Below are 23,993 nucleotides of genomic sequence, written 5' to 3' on the forward strand. Positions count from 1 at the left end.
CCAAAGCCCAGAGAAAAGGGAGGAGGCACCAACAGAATCAAGGATTGGAGAGAATGCCCTGCAGGACAGCAATGGCAAACCCTGCCCTGGCTCTAGAAAAACAAAGGCAAATTATAATGCTTTGTGAAAGTGTATACAGAAAACCATGTGGCAGCCTCCAAAATGTCTATAGTAGGGACACCCCTTAAAAAGGCTGCAGAAGTGGAAGCTGCTCTTGTGGAGTGGGTCCTAACCCCTTGAGGAGGAACCTTTCCATGAAAGGAATAACAGAAAGTAACACAATGTGCAATCCACTTGGAAATGGTTTGCTTAGAGATAGCTTTGCCCCGAGCTCCAGGGGCAAAACAGGCCATTAACTGTGCTGATTTCCGAAGGTCTTTAGTCCTGTCCAGGTAAAACCTGAGCTATCTGTGCACATCAACAGAATGTAGGATCCTTTCACCTCTATATCGAGGATTAGGAAAGAAAGTAGGAAGGTGTATGGACTGATTAAGAGTCAGGCGTGAAACTACCTTAGGCATAAAAGAGGGATTGGTTCCGAGAGACATGATCTGCATGACAAATAAGAAAAGGCTCCACAGCCATCAAAGCTTGCAGCTCCGAAACCCTCCTTGCTGAAGTTATAGCCAAAAGGAAAGCAGTCTTCCAAGAAAGAAACTTTAAATATGCAGTGGCAGCTGGCTCAAAAGGAGAAAGAGTGTTTCTCTAGAACAAAATTAAGATCCCAGGTTGGAGTAGGTGCCCTTCTGAGAGGTTTTAAGTTGCAAGCACATCTGAGAAACATTTTCATCAGGGGATGAGAGAAAATGGGTTGCTCAAAAGAATAATTAGCAGAAATGGCTGAAGCATGGATCTTGATAGAGGAAAATGAAAGACTACCCTGAAGCAAATCAGCCAAGTATTCCAGGATCAGAGGAAGAGGAGGCGGAGAAGAAGATTCCCCTCTAGCCTGCATCCAATGAGAGAATCATTCCCATTTGCCAGCGTAGGACTTCCTAGTGCTAGGCCTCCTGAAGTACATTGACCACCTGCTGGGAAAGGGAAGAAGAAATGGATTGATTCATACAATGAGCCATGCTGCCAAATGGAGAGACTAAATATGAGGATGTGGAATGTTTCCCCCTCCTGAACCAAAAGATCTGGTTTCAGAGGAAGATGCCAAGGAGGAAATTGGGAGAGACTGCAAAGCAGTGGATACCAATGCTGTCTGGGCCAGTCTGGAGCTATGGAGAATAGTCCTTGGTCTTTCGTCCCTGATCTTCAATAATACTCTGGGAAGAAGAGGAAGAGGAGAGAAGGCATAAACTGACAAAAGCGTCCAAGGGAAGGACAGAGCATCCACTCTCCAGGTCTTGCTGTGATGCTGTCTGGTGGAAAAAAAAAAAAAAAGTGGTAGAAGGTGGTTGTCTGGGGAGGAGAGAAGGTCCACCTGAGGAGTGCCCCAATGTTGAATGATGCTGTAAAAAGACTGCTCTGTTCAGTTGCCACTCATGAGGATCCAGGGTCTGTCTGCTCAAATGGTCTGCCAAAACATTGAGTCTCCCTGGAAGAAACCGAGCTAGGAGATGCAGGCCCAAGGATGCTGCTATGGACCAGAGAATCATGCTCTGTCTGCACAGGGAGTAAGAATGAGTCCCTCCCAGTTTGTTGATGTGCCACATGATTGTGGTGTTGTCTGTCCTGACAAGCAGAGTTTCTGGAGAAAGAAGATGCTTGAAAGCTAGTAAGGCTTGCTGAACTGCCATCAACTCCTTTAGGTTTACGTGCAGGTGCATCTGCTGGGCGTTCTAACATCCCTGTATGCATCTGCCATCCAGGTGAGCTCCCTAGGAGTAGCCCGATGTGTCCGTGGTAAGAACTTGAATGGCAGGAGGTGGGCAGAAGGGCATGCTCTTGTTTTGTAGACCGGCTGTCGCACACCATAGAAACTCTGTCTGCAGACATGGAAGCAGAGGAATTATCATATCCAGGTCGTGTGTGTGTCGACACCAAAGGTTCTTGGGGTACCATTGCAATTACCTCATATGCAGTCTTGCATATCGAATAATGAGAATGCAAGAGGCCATGTATCCCAGAGCTTGCAGGTATTTCCTTGCAGACAGCTGGGACAGGCTTGCCAAATCCTTGAAGTAAACCAAAAGAGTTGCCTGCTTCTCCCGGGTGAGATATCATCTGGGCAGCTGTGTTCAGACTCGCTCCCAGGAATGTTATCTCCTTGGATGGCACCATTTTTCATTTTTCCACGTTGAGAGTGTAACCCAGAGAAGAGAGAAGAGTCTTTACAAATTCCAGATCCTTTAACAGCTGTTCTTGAGAATTTGCTTGAATTAGATAATCGTCCCAAGTATGGATAAATCTGAATTTTTTTCTGCCTGCAAAAAGCAATGACTGGAGCTAGATACTTTGTGAAAACTCTGGAAGCAGTAGATAAGCCTAAGAGTAGTGCAGAGAATTGATAATGTTGCTTGCACACTGAAACAAAGGTATTGCCTGCAACTTTCCCTGACAGGGATGTGCAAATAAGCTTCTTTGAGATACAAAGTTACTAGCCAGGAGTCCTTGCCTAACATTGGTAGCAACTGATGCAGAGTGAGCATTTTGAACTTTGGAATTACCAAGAAAGAGTTTAGAATGGATAGATCTGGGATAGGACATCAGGTGCCTTCTTTTTTTTTTTGGAACTATGAAGTGTCTGGAATAGAAGCCCTGGCCTACCTGCTGAGCAGGAACTGATTTTATTGCCACCAGATGCAACAGAGACAAAATTTGCTTTTCTACTTCTGCCCTTTGGTTTGGAGGAGTGTCCGGGAATCCTTTGGGTACTGGAAAGGTGTGGAAAGAAAACATGTGACCTAGGGATACAGTTCCGAGTACCCATTTGTCGTCCATGATGCTGGCCCAAACATTTGCAAAAAAGGCCAGCCTCCCCCCTAAAGGATTCTCTGCGCAAGCAGGAACAGGCAGAGGTTGGACAGAGTCAGTGAGAATGTTTCGACTGAGATGTAGGCTTACAACTGCCCACCTAGGAAGTGAAGGATGCCAACGCTTGGATCTTTGAGGGGTAGTCCCCCGCCCCCTAGAGGATTTGTAACCTCTAGTGCTAGAGCGGTTCTGTCTGCTGGTATCAGGAAACATCCAACTCTTAGAAGGTTAATTCCTACTAAAACGAGGAGGTTGAACTTGCAGAAAGTCTGTTTGCACAGACTTGGTCTTATCCTCCAACGTTTTGATTACTTCCTCTGCTTTGCTGCCAAAAAGACTGTCCTTATGTAAAGGTACATCTAAAAGCTTAGACTTGACAGGCTCTGAAAGGGCTGCTCCCTGAGCCAAGCATGCCTTCTGAGAACAGATCCAGTAAGTGTAGCCCTGCAGGAGGCTTCTAGAATGTCAAAACCACAATGTAAAGAATGTTTATTGACAAGTCTGGCAGAATTCATCAAATCCTGCATATCCTTACTCTCTGCCAAAAGAGGCACACTCACAATCTGACTTAATAGCCTCCAAGGTGTGCTGCTGATACTTAAGCATATGAAAAAGGCAATTAGTAGACCTAATAGCAAGACTGGCAGAGGTATAAAACTCTTTTACCCCACCTAACTAGGTTCCTAGATTCCCTGCCGGAAGGAACAGGATTCTTGGTAACAGTGGCCTTAATTCCTTTAGGCCCTTGAGAAATAACCTCTAGGTCAGCTAGCAGATTCCTAAAAAGAAACAAATGAGAATCAGGGACTCTATAGTACCAGTCAGGTTTCCTGGGAGCAGGAGGAAAGGATAGTTGTGTACACTTACCATAATTGCAGATGTTAGATTGTATTCACTGTTGCAGTCATTACATTTGGGTAATCTGCTGGCAGATTACCCTCAGTCGGCCTGAATATCAAAGTCTTGGATCCTGCGTCGGTTGCCGTCTCTTCTTCCATGACGTCAGGTCGTCAGGGGTATAAAACAGGCAGTCGATGCCATTTTCTTTAGTTCTTCTTGCCCCAGATGTCAGGTGCCCCCTAAATGGGGAGCAAATTATATATATATATATATATATATATATATATATATATATATATATATATATATATAAATAAAAATAAATAACTATATATACATACATGCAATTGTAACAACATAAACTTTATCTTCATCTAAAAGCAAATACACCACAAAGGCTGTAGAATATAGTGAAGGAAAGAGAAGCTCCAGAATAAAGGGGGATGGCAGGTGGGTAACCCGGACTGCAACAGTGAATACACTCGAACATCTACATTTATGGTAAGTGTACACAACTGTACTATGTTCATGTTTCACTGTTGCAGTAATTACATTTGGGTAGAATCCAAAAGCTATGGATGGGAGGCTGGAACTAAATAGCATTAGGAGCAGCTATAAGGCCCTGCAGAACTGCAGTGGCAAAGCCTCCCCTGGACTTACAGAAGAGAGGCAAATGATAATGCTTTGTAAAAGTATGAACAGAGCTCCAAGTAGCAGCTTCTAGAATGTCTTTGGTTGGTACCCCTCTGAGGAAAGCTGCTGAGGTAGATGCATCCCTGGTGGAATGTGACCAGATTCCCTTGGGCACCGGTTTACCATGATGCAAACAGCAGAAACTAATGCAGTGGCTTATCCACTTTAAAATAGTCTGCTTTGAAATAGCCTTTCCCTCTGATCCTGCAGCAAATGCCACCAGTAGCTGCTCAGACTTTCTTAGAGATTTGGTCCTGTTTAAGTAGAATCTTAGTTGTCTGTGTACGTCCAAGGAATGCAGAATCCGCTCCCCCTTGTTCTGCGGATTTGGGTAAAAGGTTGGCAGGTGAATGGTTTGATTAAGAGCCACACTGGATACCACCTTAGGCATAATGGAAGGATAGGTCCTGAGGGACACCCTGTCTGGGTAGAATATAATAAAAGGATCCACAGCCATGAGGGCCTGTAGTTCTGAAACCCTTCTTGCTGAAGTGATTGCTGTTTTCCAAGATAAAAACTTTATATCTCCAGTAGCTGCTGGTTCAAATGGAGGCAGAGTGAGCTTTTCCAGCACAAAATTGAGTTCCCATGCAGGAATTGGTGATTTTCTGGGAGGCCTTAAGTTTTTGGCCCCTCTAAGATACTGTTTTAGCAAAGGATGTGAGAAGATGGGAGGCTCTGTGTTATAATGAGCAGAGATGGCAGAGGCATGGATTTTTATTGGTCAAGCATCTCAGTCAAGTATTGTAAAATCTGAGGAATATTTGGCTTTGCTGTGTCAGCCCCTTGTGCTTGGTTCCAAGCACATTATCTCTTCCATTTATCAGCATAAGATTTTCTAGTACTAGGCCTTCTGGCTTCCAAAATGACATCCATCACAGATTTACTGAGAGGTGTTGTTTGAATAATTACATGATCAGCCATGCTGCCAGGTTCAGAGTTTGGAGCCGATTGTGCAGAATTTGATTGTTCTGCTGAGACAGTAGATGAGGTATTTGAGGCAAGTACCAAGGAGGGAGTTGAGACATATTCCTTAGAATTGGGTACCAGTGCTGGCGAGGCCAGTTTGGGGCAATTAGGATCATTTTTGTTTTTTCCTGTCTGACCTTTAGTAGGACCTTGGGAAGAAGAGGCAGAGGAGGAAAGGCATACACTGATAGGTTTTTCCAACTGAAGGATAGGGCATCCACTTTCCATGCTTGTCTGTGATAAGCCCTTTTGCAGAATTTGTCCAGTTGATAGTTCTGGGGAGAGGCAAACAGATCTATGTCTGGGCTCCCCCACTTCTCGGTTATCATGTTGAAGACTTGTGGATCCAGTTTCCACTCGTGAGGGTCCATAAGATTTCTGCTTAGGTTGTCTGCCAGAGTATTTTGTTTTCCTGGCAGGAAATGAGCATGAAGTCTGCCAGAGTATTTTGTTTTCCTGGCAGGAAATGAGCTTGAAGATGTACTTGGTAAGTCAAGGTTGTGTCTCACAATGCCATGACTAGTCTGCAAAGGGGGTAGGAATGTCTGCCCCTCTGCTTGTTTATGTACCACATAACCATGGTATTGACATTGCAAAGTATGCTTTCCAACCTGTTATGCTACATGCAATAATTGCTGTAATTCTTTATTTTCCACACATTCAAAAATCAACATCATTTTCTGTTTCAATAATCCCATAACATGCTGTTGATATTTAAGCATATGAAACTGGCAGTTTAAGGCCCTAATTGCCAAGGTTGCAGACGTATAAACCTTCTTTCCCCATCTATCCAGTGCCCTGGAAACTCTATCAGAGGGGGTAGGATTCTTAGCTGTTGAGGCCTTTACACCTTTGGGACCCTGTGAGATAGTTTCAGGGTCAGCAGCAGGATTTTTGAATAAAAATTTGTGGGAGTCAGGAACCCTGTAATATCTGTCTGGCTTGCTAGGAGCCAGTGGTAGGGAATCTGGAGCCACGCTTGATTCCAAAAACACATATCAACCATGTCTAAAACAGGAGGTATGGCCAAAGGCCTATGCTGAGGGAGAAGGAAATCCCTAAGCCTCTTTTTTGATTCTGAAAAATCTTGACTCTCCCAATGAAAATGTTCCCTCAAAGTATGCAAAGTTTCACCAAAAGAATAATCTTCATGAGGAGATAGAGATGAGATGGATTCCTCTCCATCTGAATCCTCATAGGATGGCATAGAAAATTCCTGATCAGAAGAAATAGAAACCTGATCTGAAGATTGATAATCAGTGTCTTGCCTAGGTCTCTTATCGGGGGGTGGGGGGGGTTGGGAACCCCTCATCAAGGTAATTAAGTCTTCAGCCATTTGATAATCTGTTTCTTGGGCATAGAGGCCTGAGCACGTGGCTCATGCATCAGTTTTTTAGCCTTAGGAGCTGCTTTTGTCTTTATTTTTGAAGCTGGTGTCTGTTTTATATAGAAATGCTGAGGCCTGAAAACACACTCAGAAGCCGGTGCCTGCTCAGCGGCTCTGGACCCATCCAAGGGAGAGACATCCGCGGGTACAATACTTGGAGAATCTCACGGCATGCCTGACTCCACATGGGTCTCAGTAGAGGCCTGCGACTCGAAAGTAGCGGGTATCAGGGGCTGCAAAAGCACCTCACTGAGGACCGGTGAACCGGCGACTGGCTTATGAGAAGCTTCATCAGTTTTGGACCTCGACGGTCTGTCTCTATCCTTTTCTTTGCGTTTTTTGTGAACTCCGGTAGTCCGATTGCTATCCGACAACATTTCAGGGTAATAAATCTGTTTCCAAAATATTTTGAAAAGATATACAGACGCTTAACAGTGCGTTGGTTGAATCTAGCACAAAACCGACAGCAAGGCATGTTATGATCTGGGCCTAGGCAAGGAATACAGTACAAATGGAAATCCTTATGAGGTATTTGCTTCCCACAAGTAATGCAATTATTAACTTTTACTGACATCGGTATGGAGCAAGAAAAAAAAAAAGTTACCCCAATGGGGTACTTAGCTTTAATTGAAGACTTCGATTCTTAAACTCGAATGCGAAAATTTCAGGAGTCGGCTGACCGGCACTTGCGAACTGCTTCTGCTTCAGGCATCGTGCGGCAAGAAAGACTGGAGAAAATGGCGTTGGTTGCCCGTTTTATACTCCTGATGACCCGACATCACGGAAGAAGAAATAGCAACTGACGCAGGACCCAAGACTTTGATATTCAGGCCGACTGAGGGCAACCTGCCAGCAGATTACCCAAATGTAATGACTGAAACAGTGAAACACAAAGAACATCTAAATTTGGAGTCAAGGAATTTTCCAGAAAAACATCAATTACTTCCAACACTGGAGGAATAGCCAGAGGCTTATGCTGTGGCAAATCCAAGAACTCCCTGATCCTTTTCTTAGATTGGGGATAATCCTGACTTTCCCATTTAAAATGCTCCCTGAGAGTATTCAAAGTATCACCAAAAGAGAAATTCTCTAGAAGAGAAGCAGAGGGAATGGATTCCTCTGCATCTGAATCCTCAAAAGGAGAAAAAAAACAAGAAACTTCCTCTTCATCAGCAGAAATGCTAGAAGTATCAGAACCGGAATAAGATAAAGCCTCAGGAGAGACATCCCTACCCCTTTTTGAAGGAGGAAGCTGTGAACCCCTAATAAAAGTCAAAAGGTCACCAGCCATTTTAACCATTTGAGAATGAAGGAACGACAGGAAACTGGAGCCTGTTTCTTCACAGGCTTACGACTGGAAGATTTACCTCCAAAGTCTGAAGGACTCGGGAGGCCTGGCAACAGCCGAAGTAGTGGCAGAGGTTGTCAGTATGAGCTTGCTGTCCAAATGAAGAACAGAGACCTCGGACACCGGAGCCAGCCTAGGGGCTCCAGATCCAGCTGAAGTGGCAACAGGTGGAAAGTCAGAAGACAAAATGGAAGCCGGAGGCCCGAGGGACTCTGAAATGGTCTCAACTGAGGCCTGCGGTTGAAAATCCGCTGACTGCAGGGGCTACAAAGGCGCCTCACTGGCTGACTACCAACTTATCATCTGAAAACTTGACCTTCTGAAGCCTGTCATGGTCCTTGCCCTTACACTTCTTAGGGATATCCGAAGCCTGAAGACCAGTGGACGCCATACTGACAAACTCAGGCCACACTCCAAAATGTTTCACTAAAAGCTTAGCCAGGCGACGAATAGTCCGCGGATTAATGGAAGCACAGATGTCACAATTAGGAATGTTGTGGTCAAGGCCTAAACAAATAACAATAGGAATGAAAATCTCTATAGGGAATCTGCTTTCCAAAGGTAAGACAATTATTGACTTTTTCTGACATTCGTTAAGGCAAGAAAAGAGGATTCCCCAATGGGGTACTTAACTGTAGTTGACTTCAACTTTGTAGTCGGAAACCAGAAAGGTAAACTGCCAACTGGCACTCATGCAAACATGCTTCTGCTTCGGGCTCCGTGGCAAGGAAGACTGGCGAAGTGACGTCGGCTGCCTCTTTTTGCATCGGATGCTCTGACGTTCTTTACAACTGATAAAAGCCGATGTCATATTTACTCACCGCTGGTATTCTGGCCGATCGAGGGCTGCTGGGAGCCGGATAACCCATTGGTTAGGACTGCAATAGTGAAACACGAACATCCATTTTTTTCTTACTGTGGTCACCCAACCACTCACTATGATGTCTGCCTGCATCCCCACAATTAGCCCAAGTACTCATCTCACTATATTTGTTATCAGGGAGAAGTCTGGCCAAGCCCTGCTGTGAACCTGCAGGTGGGCCCTTCCTCTCCAAAGAGAGGATGTCCTTGCAATCTACCTCTAATACCACCAAACTCTCCCCACCTTATTAGCCTGAGCAAGAGACTGACAGAAGCCTGCAGGGGCACCCTCCCTCTTCAGAGGCAGAATGACCTTGTGGTCTACTTCCTGTAGAACTAGCATTCACCCTTCAAGAGAGTCAAGAACTGGTAAACAGGCACCATGTATATGGCAGGGGAGAGGTTTTTTTTTTGAGATACAGGAGGCAGGGAACCCCTAACTTGGCAGGTTAAGCATGATGTCATGGGTGTCACCCTCCTGACACCACTCAATCACTTTCTCCCATACTACGACTGCAGTGACATCTTGTTGGTATCCAAGAAGCACTCCTCAGCCTCCAACAGGTGTGTCCTAGTGTCAGCAGAAATCATAGTCCCCCTATAGGATGGTCAAGCTGATAAAGTCTTGCATTTCCACACTCTCCCCCAGAACCTGATCCACAAAAACTCCAGCTGACTGTCTTGCATAAAGGGCTTCATTCTTCTACTCTAATGAGCCAATGTATCAGAGGAAATGTGTTTGAAAGCAAATTAAATGCAGAAGCAAAGCCTAATGTTGCATTTCCTGCTCTCAGTTTGATTTTAATACACTTTACATAAAATATCAGTACAGTAGAACTTCACATGCCTCATTAAATCACAGTGCCAATGGCATCAACGTGTTAAAATATACTCAACTGCAAAACCATCTGCAAAAGGAACATATGGCACAGGTCCAGTCACCAAAAAAACTGGAACTCATTTTTTTCTTATAACCACACTCTAATCTTGATCCAACACTAAGACAATAAATTCCAATAATGGATATGTGCTCATTCATTCCTAATCAGCAGCAGACCAAGAGAGAACAAACGCAGCACAAAAATGCGCATAACTGTACTAACTGAATTTATTCCACAATATGTGCAACTCACACCACTCAGACTGCTTCGATTACTATACGCTAATGCAATCTGACTTGGCTTTCCCAATGTATTGTGATATAATAAATACGGTTACAAAGAGAACAAAATTGACTATCAGGATATCAATCTGTGCTGATATCAGGTTTATGGACCATCTGGTTATAAAACATACCTCTGAGCCTCTCTGTCATCTTTGGGGTTGTAGTTAGAGAGACAGTCCAGAATGAAGATCTGCCCCCACTCTGTGCACTCATTAAGGGCTGTCAGCAGCTTGTTAATATTCTGGGGGTTAAGGTCGAGTAGGTTGCTGTTTGGATGAGACTCGCTAATCTCAGACAAGGCAGCTACTGCATTGGCTACAACCTGCAACATATCAAATTCAACACATGAAACAGCACATCACTACCTGCAGCATAACTACAATGGCAAAAATAATACCAGTCTGCATCCCAATAAAACACTTTTTAATTAATTTTTTAAATCGGCTATTTCATCTATTAACCCCTTATCTAAACAAAACATTGAAAAAATGAAAACAAATTTGCTACAGATGCTCAACCTTTTCTTGAGTAATGTGTAGCAGATATCATAAAACGCCACTGTTGCAAGCAGCAGATGTACTATAAAAAATTTAAAAAAAGTCACAGTATTAATCATTTTATAACATAATCAGACCACTTTGTTAACTGTTATTCTCAATTAGTGGTTTATAGCTATATTAGCCCTTTTGGTTTATATCTGCATTTAGCAGACCTTCTGCTTCATTGCAATTGCACTGGTTAATATTAGCAACATTCAAATGCTTTCATTCTGATGAACCTGTACTGGTGACTAAGGCTGTTGTCTGCACCAAATGCATATATTCCTTTCAAACATGTCTAATCATACATTAACTGCTAATTCTAGTACTGCTCTGTTAAATGGCTCTGTGACATGGATGGATGGATGGATGGATGAAGTCCTGACAGTGACCCAAATGACTAAAGACTGACTAGCAACACAGACAGTGGAGACCATGAGTTTCCTAGTTTTCTACTGGTTGTACAGAGCCTCTAAATGTGATCCATATAAAAACACACTCATGCACCCCAGTGGTGAGGCTAATTACTTCAGGTGTGCATGGTTTCCCTATGCTGCAAGTGGGTGGGGGAGACTCTCTTGGACCTTAAGTAATAAACAATATTAACTTCCTCCAAAGGGTAATGTAATTTATCCTTAGAAATTACAGAGATTGGGTTAATTCTGTAAATGGACTACTTGACAAAACTGGGCATCTACATTAGGCCAAAACCCTTGGTGAACTGCAATTTTGATTATAAAAGTAGCCATAAGGATCCTACATGTGGTGAGACACAAAGACAGCAGCTATGCTTCAAAGGCACTGCAAATATAACTATAAAGAAAGTCATGAAAGTGTTGAGTAGCAGGTAGAAGCCCCAGCCTAGATGCATCAATAGGGATGTTGAGACAAAGACAAATATAAGGTTTCCCATATCAAAGCTAAGACGCAAGTAAAGATGGTGCATTCATAGGTTTGTAGGTGTATACTCAGCCAATGTCAACAGGGGTCTTTTTAAGCCTACACATACATCCTAGATGTATCAGACAAGTTTTCAAAACTAAGATTATTCTTAGGGCTATATGCAGGCTCACGCATGGGTGGTCTAGCATTTACAGGCTCCCTCAGTCCATTAGTGATACAGGTGCCAGACCAGGGGTGAATTTCTGATTCCCCATGTACTGCTCCAAGCTGTTCCTGAATTGGATTAGGGAAGAACTCTGCTCCATAATGATGGGAAGCCTGTTCCAGAGAAAGAATGATCTCCGAGACACATACCTGTCCCTCCAGCATGTACTATTCATGTCATAAGCAAGGCTTAAGTCCCTAGATTTGGTACTTCTGATGCCATTTGTTTCTCAGATATGCAGAAGATGTGTCAGCTAGGGATCTAAGGATGCCTCGCATAAAATTGTCCTTCAACAGTCTGTAGGAGAGAGATGACAGGGCTTCAGGCAATCCACACAGGATAAGATTTACACCTTGTATCCTTTTTGTGAGGAATCTCTGTGGACTTCCAGTTGTTGCATGTCCCTGGTCTGGTAAATACTGAAGGGGGCACTGCATTCAATGATTTGTCTGATGATGAACAAATACAGTTGAGCTAGAACTCCCTTGGGACCTAGATACCAAATCCTTGCTTGTAAGTTTTGCAACACAGAATGATTTCCTTACTACTGCAGATATATGATGGTCAAAGGCCAGGTTAACACCTACATGCCTCCCTAAATCCAAGACTACTAGGTCTCCTCTTGGAGGTGTGTCATCAATGAAGTAGTTTTCAGGAGTAGCTAACTTTCCAAAGGATACTATAAAGCATTTCTTGGCACAGAGTTTTAGACTGTGGCTCTGGCACCAGTTATTTGTCTGAATCAGCCCTTCTTGGAGACATTAATGTCTAGTGAGAAGATTCTACAGCTGCACACAGTTTGCAATCATCTGCATACTTGGTCAGCCAATGGCCGCTGAGGTTAGCCTACACTTCAAAGAAGTAGCTGACAAAAAGGAGTAGACCCAGCACAGAGCTCTGAGGGACTCAGCTGGAGACCAACCTTTTTGTGGAGATGGACTCCCCTATCCTAACTTCTTGGATCCCATCCGATAGCCACCCGGCTATCCACTTGATGACACAAGTGTTTACACCCAATTCTGCAAGTATATCTACAATGTCCATGAGGAGCATTGTATAAAATACTTTGGACAGGTCAAGGCAAGTAGAGTGCATGGTTTTGCTCACATCCAGTGCTTTAATGACCTTATTAAAGAAGTCCACTAAATTAAGAAGGGATGACCTGCTCTTTTAAAAAAAAAAAAAAAAAAAAAAAAAAAAAAAACTGGGTTGAACCTGGTGTCTGAAGATTTATGTCACCGTTAATCATTTCCATGACAGTTCATTCCATGGCTTTGCATACAAAACTAAATCAGACTTATGGGTCTGCAGTTATGGGGCCAGAAAAGGTCCACCTTTATGTAAAGGGATAACCACTGCAGTTCTCCATTCGTGTGACACAAAGCCTCTCTGAAGACTAATTGAACAGTGACTCTAGTGGCACAGATAGATCTTGTTTCGTGCTATTTAGGAGGCATCCTGGGACAGCACTGGAACCCCTCAATGCTGTATTCTTTACCTGTGATAGCACATCAAGTACCTGCTTCAAAGTGATAACTGGGTGAGGTAGGGATAAAACTAGAGCTGAATTTGTTATATCTTTGGGCTCAGTGCAGGTGATTCTATTTACAATAGTTCTGCACACTTGTGTACAGCCTTTAAGGTCATGGACAGGGCTAAAGAGAGCCTTATGGTTGTCCTTGGTTGGTAGACTTGATTTGTCCTTTATGTTGCTGGTTTAGACCGATGACAGTGCAATTACCAAATGGATAAAAACTTTCTAGTTTTTGCCATGATATGTGTGTGTGTGCGTGTGTCTGCTTATTTTTGTTAGGCAAAGCCATCTCTATGCATTTATTAACATGATTGTACAGGTCTCTGAATAATTTTGTACCTGTAGCAGTGCTCTCCGGGTTTACTGCGGTGGTGGTGCTGCGGTAGCATTGTCGCCTCACAGTTAGACGTTGCCCGTTTGACTCTCAAGAGCGTCTTCTGTGTAGCGACATGCGTGAATGGGTGTTCCTTCGTTGAAGGCTGTGCGTTAGGCCCGGCATGTCAGTACGTAAAAATCTACTGCCAATCATTAGCGGACCGGAGTTCTGCTGTGGCGACCCCTAACCAGAAAAGCCAAAAGACACAAACAAAGCAGTGCTCTCAGGGTTTGGGGGACTTGAAATTTAGCTTGTTTATCACTTAACAGTAGAATAGCTGCCTTTGAATAGTTTCCAAATGTTCCAGGGTTATTAGGTGTGCCAGGTTTCATTTCAAAGAAGACAGCTTTGTAGTACGACCTTATCAGACTGGACATTACACCTGGGGGGGGGGGGGTTGCAGCATTTTCCCAAGTTAGTGAGGTCCAGGTCCAGTATGTTCACACCTCTGAGTACATGGACTAACTAGTCCAGGGCGTTTGTGTTAACTCATTCCCTCTGGTACAGCCTCAGTGGTGGCTTAACCTTTAAAAAATGAAAATGAGTTAAGAGTCCAAGAATCCCCAGGCCTGCATTTCTGGGGTCATGTATGATTCCCACTTTATTATAGTTACAGTGGTTCTCACTCTTGTCCCCAACTGTAACCATAACTGCAAAAATGTAGCAATCAGCATTAACAAAACAAAAAAAAACTTTAAATAAAGTAAGACTAAACACGTAAAATACATACAAATTCAAGCAGAAATAACAGCTACAAATATGAGCAGTGACAGAGCACGTTGAAAATTTGTTGGTGACCCCCCCACCCCCATGTGTCCTTTGCAAAAGTCAAACACATTTGTTACTTACTTTATCTGGGTCAATAAGACTAGGATGCAATGGAAGGGGATAACTCTCCTAACAGTGGTTAGAGGGTTTGGGACTCCACATTTTAATTTTTATGTCAAATCAGCAAGTTTAGGTGTTTTCTGTAGACCTAGCAGTGACAGCTACAGGTAGATTTGGAAATAAATACCCCTTTGGGAATTTTGTGGCATGAAAAGCCTTGGGAAGGGGCTTTTGGAATCTGGGGATAGGTCATATCATTCACAGGTCAAGGTTAACAACAGTTTTTGGAGACCATAAAGCATCTGTTGGTGAACTCAGAGGCTAGTACTTGGTTGTATGAACTTGCACTAATAGTCTTACATCCTGGTTGGGTATTCAAAGTATGTTTTTGAGTGGTGGTCTAGGGTAAGGCATCCTCTTTTTATTGGGAAGATCTTTTTGATGATATGCCATTCAAAAATGGGGAGAAGTTCCAAAACATATATGGATCTGACGAGTAAGGGTCTTTTTGGTATAGCTGACTTTCAGTTATAGCGAAGGACTTAAGTGTGCTCAAGTTAAAATAAGTGAATACCCTAAATTAGTGCTTTGAATTACAGAAATTATGAGCAAGTTTCCATAGGTTTAATAAACACATGGAAACAAAGTCATAAAGATATATAAAAAAATATATCCCAGGAAACTGGCTTCATATACTTTAGGAAAGCACCAGACTGGGCCACTTTAAGGAAGCTTTACAATTACTTGTTAATGATATGTGGAATGATTGAGTCAAGTTGCCATCAAGCTCCTAACTTCCCTTTCTTTACACGGTCCAATCATTCTTAAAAGGAATGTGTTGACGTATACACAAATCTTACTGGTCAAAAAGCCATAACTAACAACTACAAGTCTCAGTGCCCCCTATCTGAATGAGCTTATGAAAGACTTTTATGCTTTCGAGTTAAAAGATGCACCAGCACTACACTGGCTAGGTCCAGACAAAAGATAATAGCAAGATGGGCTCCATGGCTTGCTTACCCAGCTATTGAGCACATTTAGGGGCCTGCTTAAATGAGCAATCTAATGTCTACCATTTTGTCTAAATTATGTATTGTGCATTAATGTCCAGGATTTAACTAAACATTCTTAAAGTGTTTAAATGGATTAACATACTGGTGGTATAATTCAGCAGGTGCACGGAGCACATGTGTAACTAACAGTTCATACAAGATCATAAGGCTTTCATATACTGGCAAAATGTCGGGCTGCCCTGGGCAGGAGATTGCCAAGTAAAGAATACTGCAACATCCTTGTTTACTGGCACATATGCATACCTAACAATTGCAAAACTCAATGCTCTGGTGTTTGATGTTGAAAAATGTAAACAAGTGCATGCGATACACTTTCCCAACCATAACAGTATTCAACAAACTATACTGGTGCTAAAAAAGCTGGCAGCGTACCACATGCATTTGTTGACATTTTCAACATCAGTAGATGTCGAACACCAGAGCACCGAGTTTGCAGCTGTGTTCGGTATGTATGCATGCCAGTACACAAGGATGCCCTTCTGTAACACTGTTGTAAAGCTGGCAAAAGTGATTGTATGTTTAAAGATCACAAGTTGACAGTTTTTTCATATGAGAGATTGTGATACAGTGGGGACTGAGAACCCTTTCCCCACAGTAGTGCAATCTAGGAGTTACATTTAAATAGCAGGGGGGTGTATGGGGTAAACGAGGGCTTTCCCCAGCATAAAAAATTTTCAAGAGAGATTATCTTGTTCAGCTTTTTTTTAATTTGTGTTCAATCAGTACAGTTTTAAACACATTTATTCAAGTACTTAGTTCTCTGTGGTTTTTTTTTAAGTTCTATAGTAGACTCTTATACATACATACATACATACATACAAGCACATGCTCACAAGCATGCACACAAATACACACAATATATACATACACATACATCTACTCTAAAAATTCCTAGGAGGTAACGGAGGCAGAATTTCTATAAAACTTGAAGTTAGTTTTCCACAGAGTCACAAGAAAACCAAAATATTGCCCACTTTGCCTGAAACAAAACAGAAATGTACCTGTGGATTCTTTTCATCCACGGTACTATGTCTCCCACAACCTGTTCAACAATAGTCTGTCTTTAGATGTCCCAAGCTGTAGGTCTTGAGCAGGCCCCAGCAGCCGTTCTACATTGTAAACTGATTCTTTAAAGTATAAGACCAAATGGACTCACAGATGCTTAATGCCTCTTGGGTCTCCTGTGCAAACTCCACCTCACCCCTCAAGAGAGGAATAAACTTCATAATTCTATACCTTTCAACGTTACTACATAAAACATTAGCCAATAATCAATACCTGGCTAGTGTCTCCTTAACTGCTGTAGGAATGTTCCCATATGCCATACTGCAGGACACATTTTCAAGACCCATTATCCATTTGCTAAAACTAGTATGCTACAACTAAACCTCTCCTAGCACAAAAACTAGAGCTTTGGTCTCATTGAGTTGCATGCCTTGAACAACTCAGCTACATTTCTACTGCCTAGGCCAAGCCTGTGGGTCACTTTGTACCCTACTCAGACACTACAATGGGGCACAATCAGTAACCAAACTGAAGTGGCTAACAGTACTTCACGGCACATAAGGCCACCTTTATAGGAAGGAACTCTCAACTGTGGAATATCATCTTTCTGCTTTCCTCAGCTCTCTGTTGATATAGCATAAACAGTGCTACTCACCTTGAACATCTTTGGAAAGCACCATCTCCAAACCTTTTTCTGATGCATTGGTATGAAGAATAAACTCTTTGATAAACTTAGTAGTCAGTAGCACAGGACCCTTTTTAGTTCAGTAAATATTCTGTCCACCTCAAAAGACCACTGCACATTGACAGGAGCTTCCCTCTTGTGAGGGCCATCAAAGGACAGGCAATAGTTGCAAAACTAAGCACAAGTCTCCTGCAGTAACCAACTAGTCCAAGAAAAGCCTTCACTTACCTCTTACCGGAGAGTACAGACCAGTTTTTATGGCCCCAGTTATTTCAGCTGTCTCTTACACCCCTCTTCTAACAATGCATTCTATACACTTCGCTATCATACCTTGCTTACTTTTCTTAGCATTTATAGTCAAACCTGACAGTCTTATAGATTTCACCAAAGCCTGTACTTTCACTAGGTGACATTACCACTCTGGTCAATGAAAGACCGAATCATCCAAGTATGCCGCAGCATACCAAAAGACAGGTTTCAGTAGCCTTTGAAAGGCGGGTTGGGGATCTGTATAGGTCAGATGGTAACACTGTGCAATGGAACAGAAAATCAGGACTTTAAAAAGTCTGTTTTTCCTCTGGCAGAGGGGCTACGAGGCATCTGTTACCAATCCTTTGTCAAGCCCAGTGTTGTCAAGTATCTGGCCTTTACTTGGTTTCCTATTAAATTCATCAACTCAAAGCATGAGATAGCTATCATTTGCGGATATGTTGTTCATAGGTGTGTGCTAGACCAATAACAACAAGGGCCTTTTTCAGCCTAGCCATGCATCCTAAAACTCTGACAAGTTCTGGTACCATTTATAGAGTGGAATCCCCAATTCTAACTTCCTGGGTCTTATCGGTGAGCCAGCTGGCTATCCACTGGGTGAAATAAGGATTTATGCCAAAGTTCTCGAGTTTGTCAGCAATGCAATAGTGGGGTATTGTGTCACATGCCTTGGCAGGTCAAGGTAGGCAGTGTGAACCATTTTGCCCTCATCCATTGCTTTGGTGACCTTTTCAAAAGAAGTCAACCAGGCTGAGTAGGCATGACCTGCCCTTGACAAAACCAGTGAGTTGAGTCCAGTGTCATTCTTTCCATGGCTTTGCATTGAGACTTATGGGTCTGTAGATGACCCACCTTTGTGCAGGCGGATGACTGTTCTATTACTGTTCTCCATTCGTGAGGCATGAAGCCTGTTTGCAAGCTGCAGTTAAACAGCAACTCCAGGAGGACCTAACAAGTCATGTTTCATGATGTTTAGAAGGCATCCTGAAATAATGTCTGGGCTCACAGATGTAGTGTTCAGGCGTTACAAAGAGCACAGGACCTGTTCCCTAGTGATTGTAGAGGGAGTCATATGTGACAGTATTTCTGGAAGGGAGGTTGACAGAGAGAGCAGGGTAAAGCTGGAGCTGAATTTATCAGCCAGTAGGTTTGATATATCTTCTGGCTCAGTTTAGGTGGCTCCATGAATAATGAGCTCCTCAAACAATTGTGTATTTCCTTTGAGGTAGCACACACAGCTAAAGAATGCCTTGTGGTTCTCCGTGGCCTCGGAGAGGAAATGTACCTCAAACATGACCTTTGTAGACTTTACTTGTCCTCCGAGTTGTTTGTCTAGTTTTTTGAAAGTGCTTTTATCCTGCTGGGTGCTACACTCCTTAATTCTTCCTATAGTATTCGTCCTTCTGTCACACAGTCTATCAATGTCGTGATTCCATCAGGGTGGCTTTTTTGAGTTAGTTCTCTACTTCTTCCTGGTGGGTACAGCTGCCTCTATGCAGCTATTAACATGCTTGTATAGATTTTCTTCTAACAGTTCCACTTATCCAGCAGTATTCTCAGGGTTTACAGGGGCTTGAAATTTTGCCAGGGTATCACTCAACAGTAAGAAGTCAGCCTTTCTAAAGTTTGCCATAAGGCTTGGTAATTAGTACTATTTGGCTGCTCTAGTTACTCTTCTAATCACACTTATTTTTCATTATTGGCAAACCATTTCAGTGAAATACTGTGTTCTAAATGAAATTTATGAGGTGTAAAGTAACCAGCTTTTTAAGGGATATTGACAATCAGATCAGTGAAAAAGAAAAGTAAGACGAAGTTTGAAACTATGGAACGTTAACAGTTACATAAGGAGCTGCCTCCCAAATAGCCTTAAAATGCATTATAACAGTGCACAATTCAGTTTATTTAGTTACGGCTGACCAGTGTATTGTTTAAGGATAGAAGTTTGTTTACTGAAATTATGCATGTTGTTTTTCAAATATGAGAGGGGAATAAGTGACATAAGAATAAACATCAACCTGTATAAAGATTCTAACATGCAGAATACTACAATTTACCTTAAAATTAGAATTGGCAATATCTATCAACACAGCCATCAATTTGAGGCAACTGCTACGATTTGGAGAGGCAGGTTTCTTTTTTGGAAAAAGTACATATAGTTTTGCCTCTGGATCAAGTTAAAAGATTTTTATTTTTAAACATATTAAGTATGTTCCTTGAAGAATGCTCTTATTGAAGCAAAAAGTCTGGGGGAATGTAACACTGTTTCTTATGTCAAATTTAAACTAATTCAATACAAAATCAGCCTGCCAGTCTGTATTTGTATGTAATCTAGAAATCTAGAATACAAACATACATTAAAAAAAAACTCCTGCATATATGTCTTCCCATTTCCACAATCACAAATCCTGACCCTTCTGAATACCTACTTCCATTCTACCATCCAAAAATAGAGTTAAACAGATTACACCTTTATGAGAACAATTCCCACTGGACTCTTCAAAATAGTCCTGACAACCTCTGCCTTTGGTTTTGGTTTTGCTATCACTGCAGAAATTCCATAAATCACCCCACTAATACATTTTTATAACCTTAGCTTACCACTAACACCATGTCCACAATTTGGAAATGAATGAACATTTGTTAGGTCTATACCCAAAGAATTTAAACAAACTTCAACCACTTCAGTCTTAACTCTATTCATCCCACTCTGGGCAAAATCCTAGACAAAATATGCAACCATCTCATCACATACCTGCAGAAATACCTATTTTCCCAACCAACAATTATTCTGGACTGGAATGAGTACCTTAATAGCTCTCTGGACTTGACTGATGACATACTTGCTAACACTGATGCAGGAAGCCTAACTAGGGCCAACTTCATAGATTTAACCAATGCTTTTGACATGACTAACCACTCAGTTTTTCTTTGACATAGTTGGGCACACATTTTTCTAACTCACCTTTTAGATATCCGTGTCAGTTTTGAAACATCCTAGTGGTTCAGTCTTCCTTTCGAACAGAACATTCAGTGCTAAGATCAGCACTTGTGTCTCAGAAAAAGCCTACGCATTCTGGTGTTTCACAGGATTCTGTTCTTGTCAACACTATTCTCCATTTTTATAAATAAGCTACTCCTTTACTTATACAGTCTTCACCTCCTCTTATATACAGATGAAATGGTTATTTACAGATTGATTTTGTAGGACTTGGTGTGAAAAGCTTAATTTCACACAGACATACAACTAAAAAAAAGTGTTTTATTTGGGGTTGAAGAATAAGCTTTTGTAGAGGAGCCAAAGTCTGTATATTTAGCACCACAAAGGCACTTGCATGAGCTCCTTTCCAGCTCAGTATCAAAGACTTTGACACAAATATAATCTAAGCAACTCCCTCATTTGTCTACCTAAGGATCTGGCTCGACCAGGGGTCTTCAACCTTCACTATCAAAAGAGCAATTTTTGGCCCCCTCCCACCAAATAAAATTCATCAGGAGCCACAAAACTAATTTAACTCCTAAAATGAAGATAATACAGAGTATACAGTTTTATATACAATTGTTATACTAAATATAAATGAATTAAGTTTATAAGAGGAATATTTAAAATCCGTCCCTATTTTTGTTCCTTTGTTGAGATTGCTCATTCGCTGTGTGTGTGTGTGTGTGTGTGTGTGTGTGTGTGTGTGTGTGTGTCATATCTCTTGACCTCTTGTAACAAGAAATCTGAACAAAGCCATAAATAATGGAGCACAAGGGCCCAAAAACAGGGACACTTTTTAAATATTGCTTTACAAACTTAAAGTTGATAGAATAGATTTTGCATTAGCATGTATTTTATGAAGGGTGTGAAGTCTGAAACTCAAAGGTCTATTTTTTCTGACTTCATCCCTCAATGATTTGCTAGAAAACCACAATTTTATGAGAAACAGACCAAAAATAGGACGCAAAAGTCAGGTCATTCTGTGAAAATCTGCACAGAGAGGTAACTGTGTGTGCACACATGCGTGTGACTGGTGTGCGGCAGAGTGGCCATTATTTTTCAAAGCTACAGGGAGCCACTTGTAGAGGGGTGGAAGAGCCACATGCGACTCCAGAGCCACAGGTTGCAGACCCCTGGGCTAGACCAATCTTTCAACTTTTAGGAACACATTCAAAGACTTGGAAACAAAATCAACCACCTACTCTTCTTCAAATGAAAAACAGCTCACAGTTCCTACTTTATCCAGCTGAAGCAGTCACTGACAAAGGTGTTCTACTCAGGACAATTACAATATGGCCTAGTTCACCACCATCTCAAAAACAAAAATCTACAAAACCTAGTAAATAAAAGAAGAGTGCCACTTCACCACAAATCACCCTCAAAATGAACACCACTGCTTCACAATAGCTAAAGAAAACTGGCTACTGGTTAACCATAGAAACAAACACCAACCGAATGCTTGGCTCTCTATTCTTCAGCTGTTCCACTAAGACTCACCTTCCCAAATGGAAATGAAACCTCAGTAACCAAGCTCCAACTCCAAACATTTTCTGCCAAACATTGTTTTGACAACAGATTTTCTGTGCTTGTTCCCAAACTATGGTATCCCCCCCCCCCCCCCACACACACACACACATATACTGGCTTCACAAACTATTCAAAATTAAGGCCTGAATTTAGACTATCTAATAAATCACTGTAAATGCAAATGTAGTACTATATATTATATCACTTGACCACCAAAACCATCTTTTAAGACTCTCCCCATCCATTCCGTATGTACTCTGCTTACACTGGTAACCTCACTGAACGCACCTCATTGTCATCACTTTCTCTATCACTGTTAAACTCTACATGCATACTCTGGAAAACACTTACTTATTTGCTCACTGGATTGAGGTAGTTTGGATATTGGTAAGGATCGGGGAAGCAGATAGAAGATTAAGTAAGAGAAATGCTTGTGCAAGTGTGCGTTTAGTGGCAGTAGTGAGGAATTTTTTGTTCCTATACAGTCCAAGTTTTGGTGGATTTGTTTGATGGCCTGTTACATGTGCAATTTAAATTTTTGACTGTCATCAATTATTACCCCAAAGAGTTTTCTGTGTGAGGCAGGGGAGATAGTGGTGCCATCTAGGGAGGAAAGAGAAAATTTGGATTTAAGGTGACAGAGTGTCTGAGGTAGGAAGAGAAGGATTTGAGTTTTCTTCGGGTTAAGGATTAGTTGATTTCTGAGACATTTTTCAACAGAGATAAAATAATTCTGTGTTACTGTATGTAGTTCAGAGACACTATTGGAGAGACATAAGAGAGTAGAGTCGTCTGCGTATTGTATTACAAATGAGACTGCAGGATGAATATAGGTTGTTAGAAAAAATGTTGAAAAGGATAGGTCCGAGTATGGAATCTTGGGCTACTCCTGTCTGCACAGCAAGGAAGGGTAAGAAAGCCTGCTGCCATCCAACAGCTTGTTTTCTGCCAGTAAAGTAGGACTGGAACCAGCCAAGAGTAGAAGTTGAAAGGTTTAGGTCCGAGAGTTTGTTAAGATGGATGGGATGACACACTGCGTCAAAGGCTTTAGAGAGATCAAGGAATAGACAGGAGATGAGGAGGTTGTTGTCCCTAGCTTCTGCAACCTTTTGAGTAAAGGATATTAAGGCAGTCGAGGTACTGGGTTTAGGGCGGAAACCATGTTGCGAGGGGGTGAGGAGATTTTTGTGACTGAGACAGGACAGTAGTTGGGTATGTACACATATTTCAAGGATATTAGAGAGCGATGAGAGAACAGTGACTGGTCTATAGTTAGAGGGTTCAACAGAGTTGCCACCTTTGTGCAAAGGAGTGGTATAGAAGAATTTCCATATTTCCAGTACAGTAGATTCCCGAATGGAGAGGTTGATTAAGAGATAGATACAGGAGATATATATATATATATATATATATATATATATATATATACATACATACACACACACACACACACACACACACACACACACACACACACACAAAGTAAAATAGATACATACTACACACACACACACTCATACATCTATATAGGATACTACCTATAGCTGAACACTCACAAAAAAAAATTGAACCTACATTGTTGGATCTGAAAAGCTCAAACTCAAAAAGACTGGGGGAAAAAAAAAAAACACACACCCATATATATATATATATATATATATATATATATATATTTTTTAATGGAAGGCAAGCACCCTTTATCACACACTCTTCCCAACTTAGAGATCACACAACAGAGGAGGAATAGCAGTCCCACTCCTCACTGTACAATCCCCCACCCATCCACCCACCCACACTACGAAATGCTAGCATTCTGTGATCATACGATAACTCAACTGCTTGTTCCGGCACTACAAATACTCAATTTTCCAAACATTAAA

General features: G+C 41.9%; 1 protein-coding gene across 3 annotated transcripts in view; it reads right to left on the reverse strand.

Annotated features, from left to right (window-relative positions):
* Positions 1–23,993, reverse strand: part of AP2B1 (adaptor related protein complex 2 subunit beta 1) — a 1,330,026-nt gene that overhangs the window by 1,236,771 nt on the left and 69,262 nt on the right. For all 3 annotated transcript variants that reach the window (XM_044063279.1, XM_044063277.1, XM_044063278.1), the window contains exon 6: positions 10,317–10,507. In XM_044063279.1, the coding sequence (XP_043919214.1) occupies positions 10,317–10,507 (191 nt within the window). The remainder of the gene's footprint in view (positions 1–10,316; positions 10,508–23,993) is intronic.

The sequence above is a fragment of the Protopterus annectens genome, chromosome 2.part1 (genome assembly GCF_019279795.1).
Source record: "Protopterus annectens isolate FY-2018-M chromosome 2.part1, PAN1.0, whole genome shotgun sequence".
Lineage (NCBI taxonomy): Eukaryota > Metazoa > Chordata > Ceratodontiformes > Protopteridae > Protopterus > Protopterus annectens.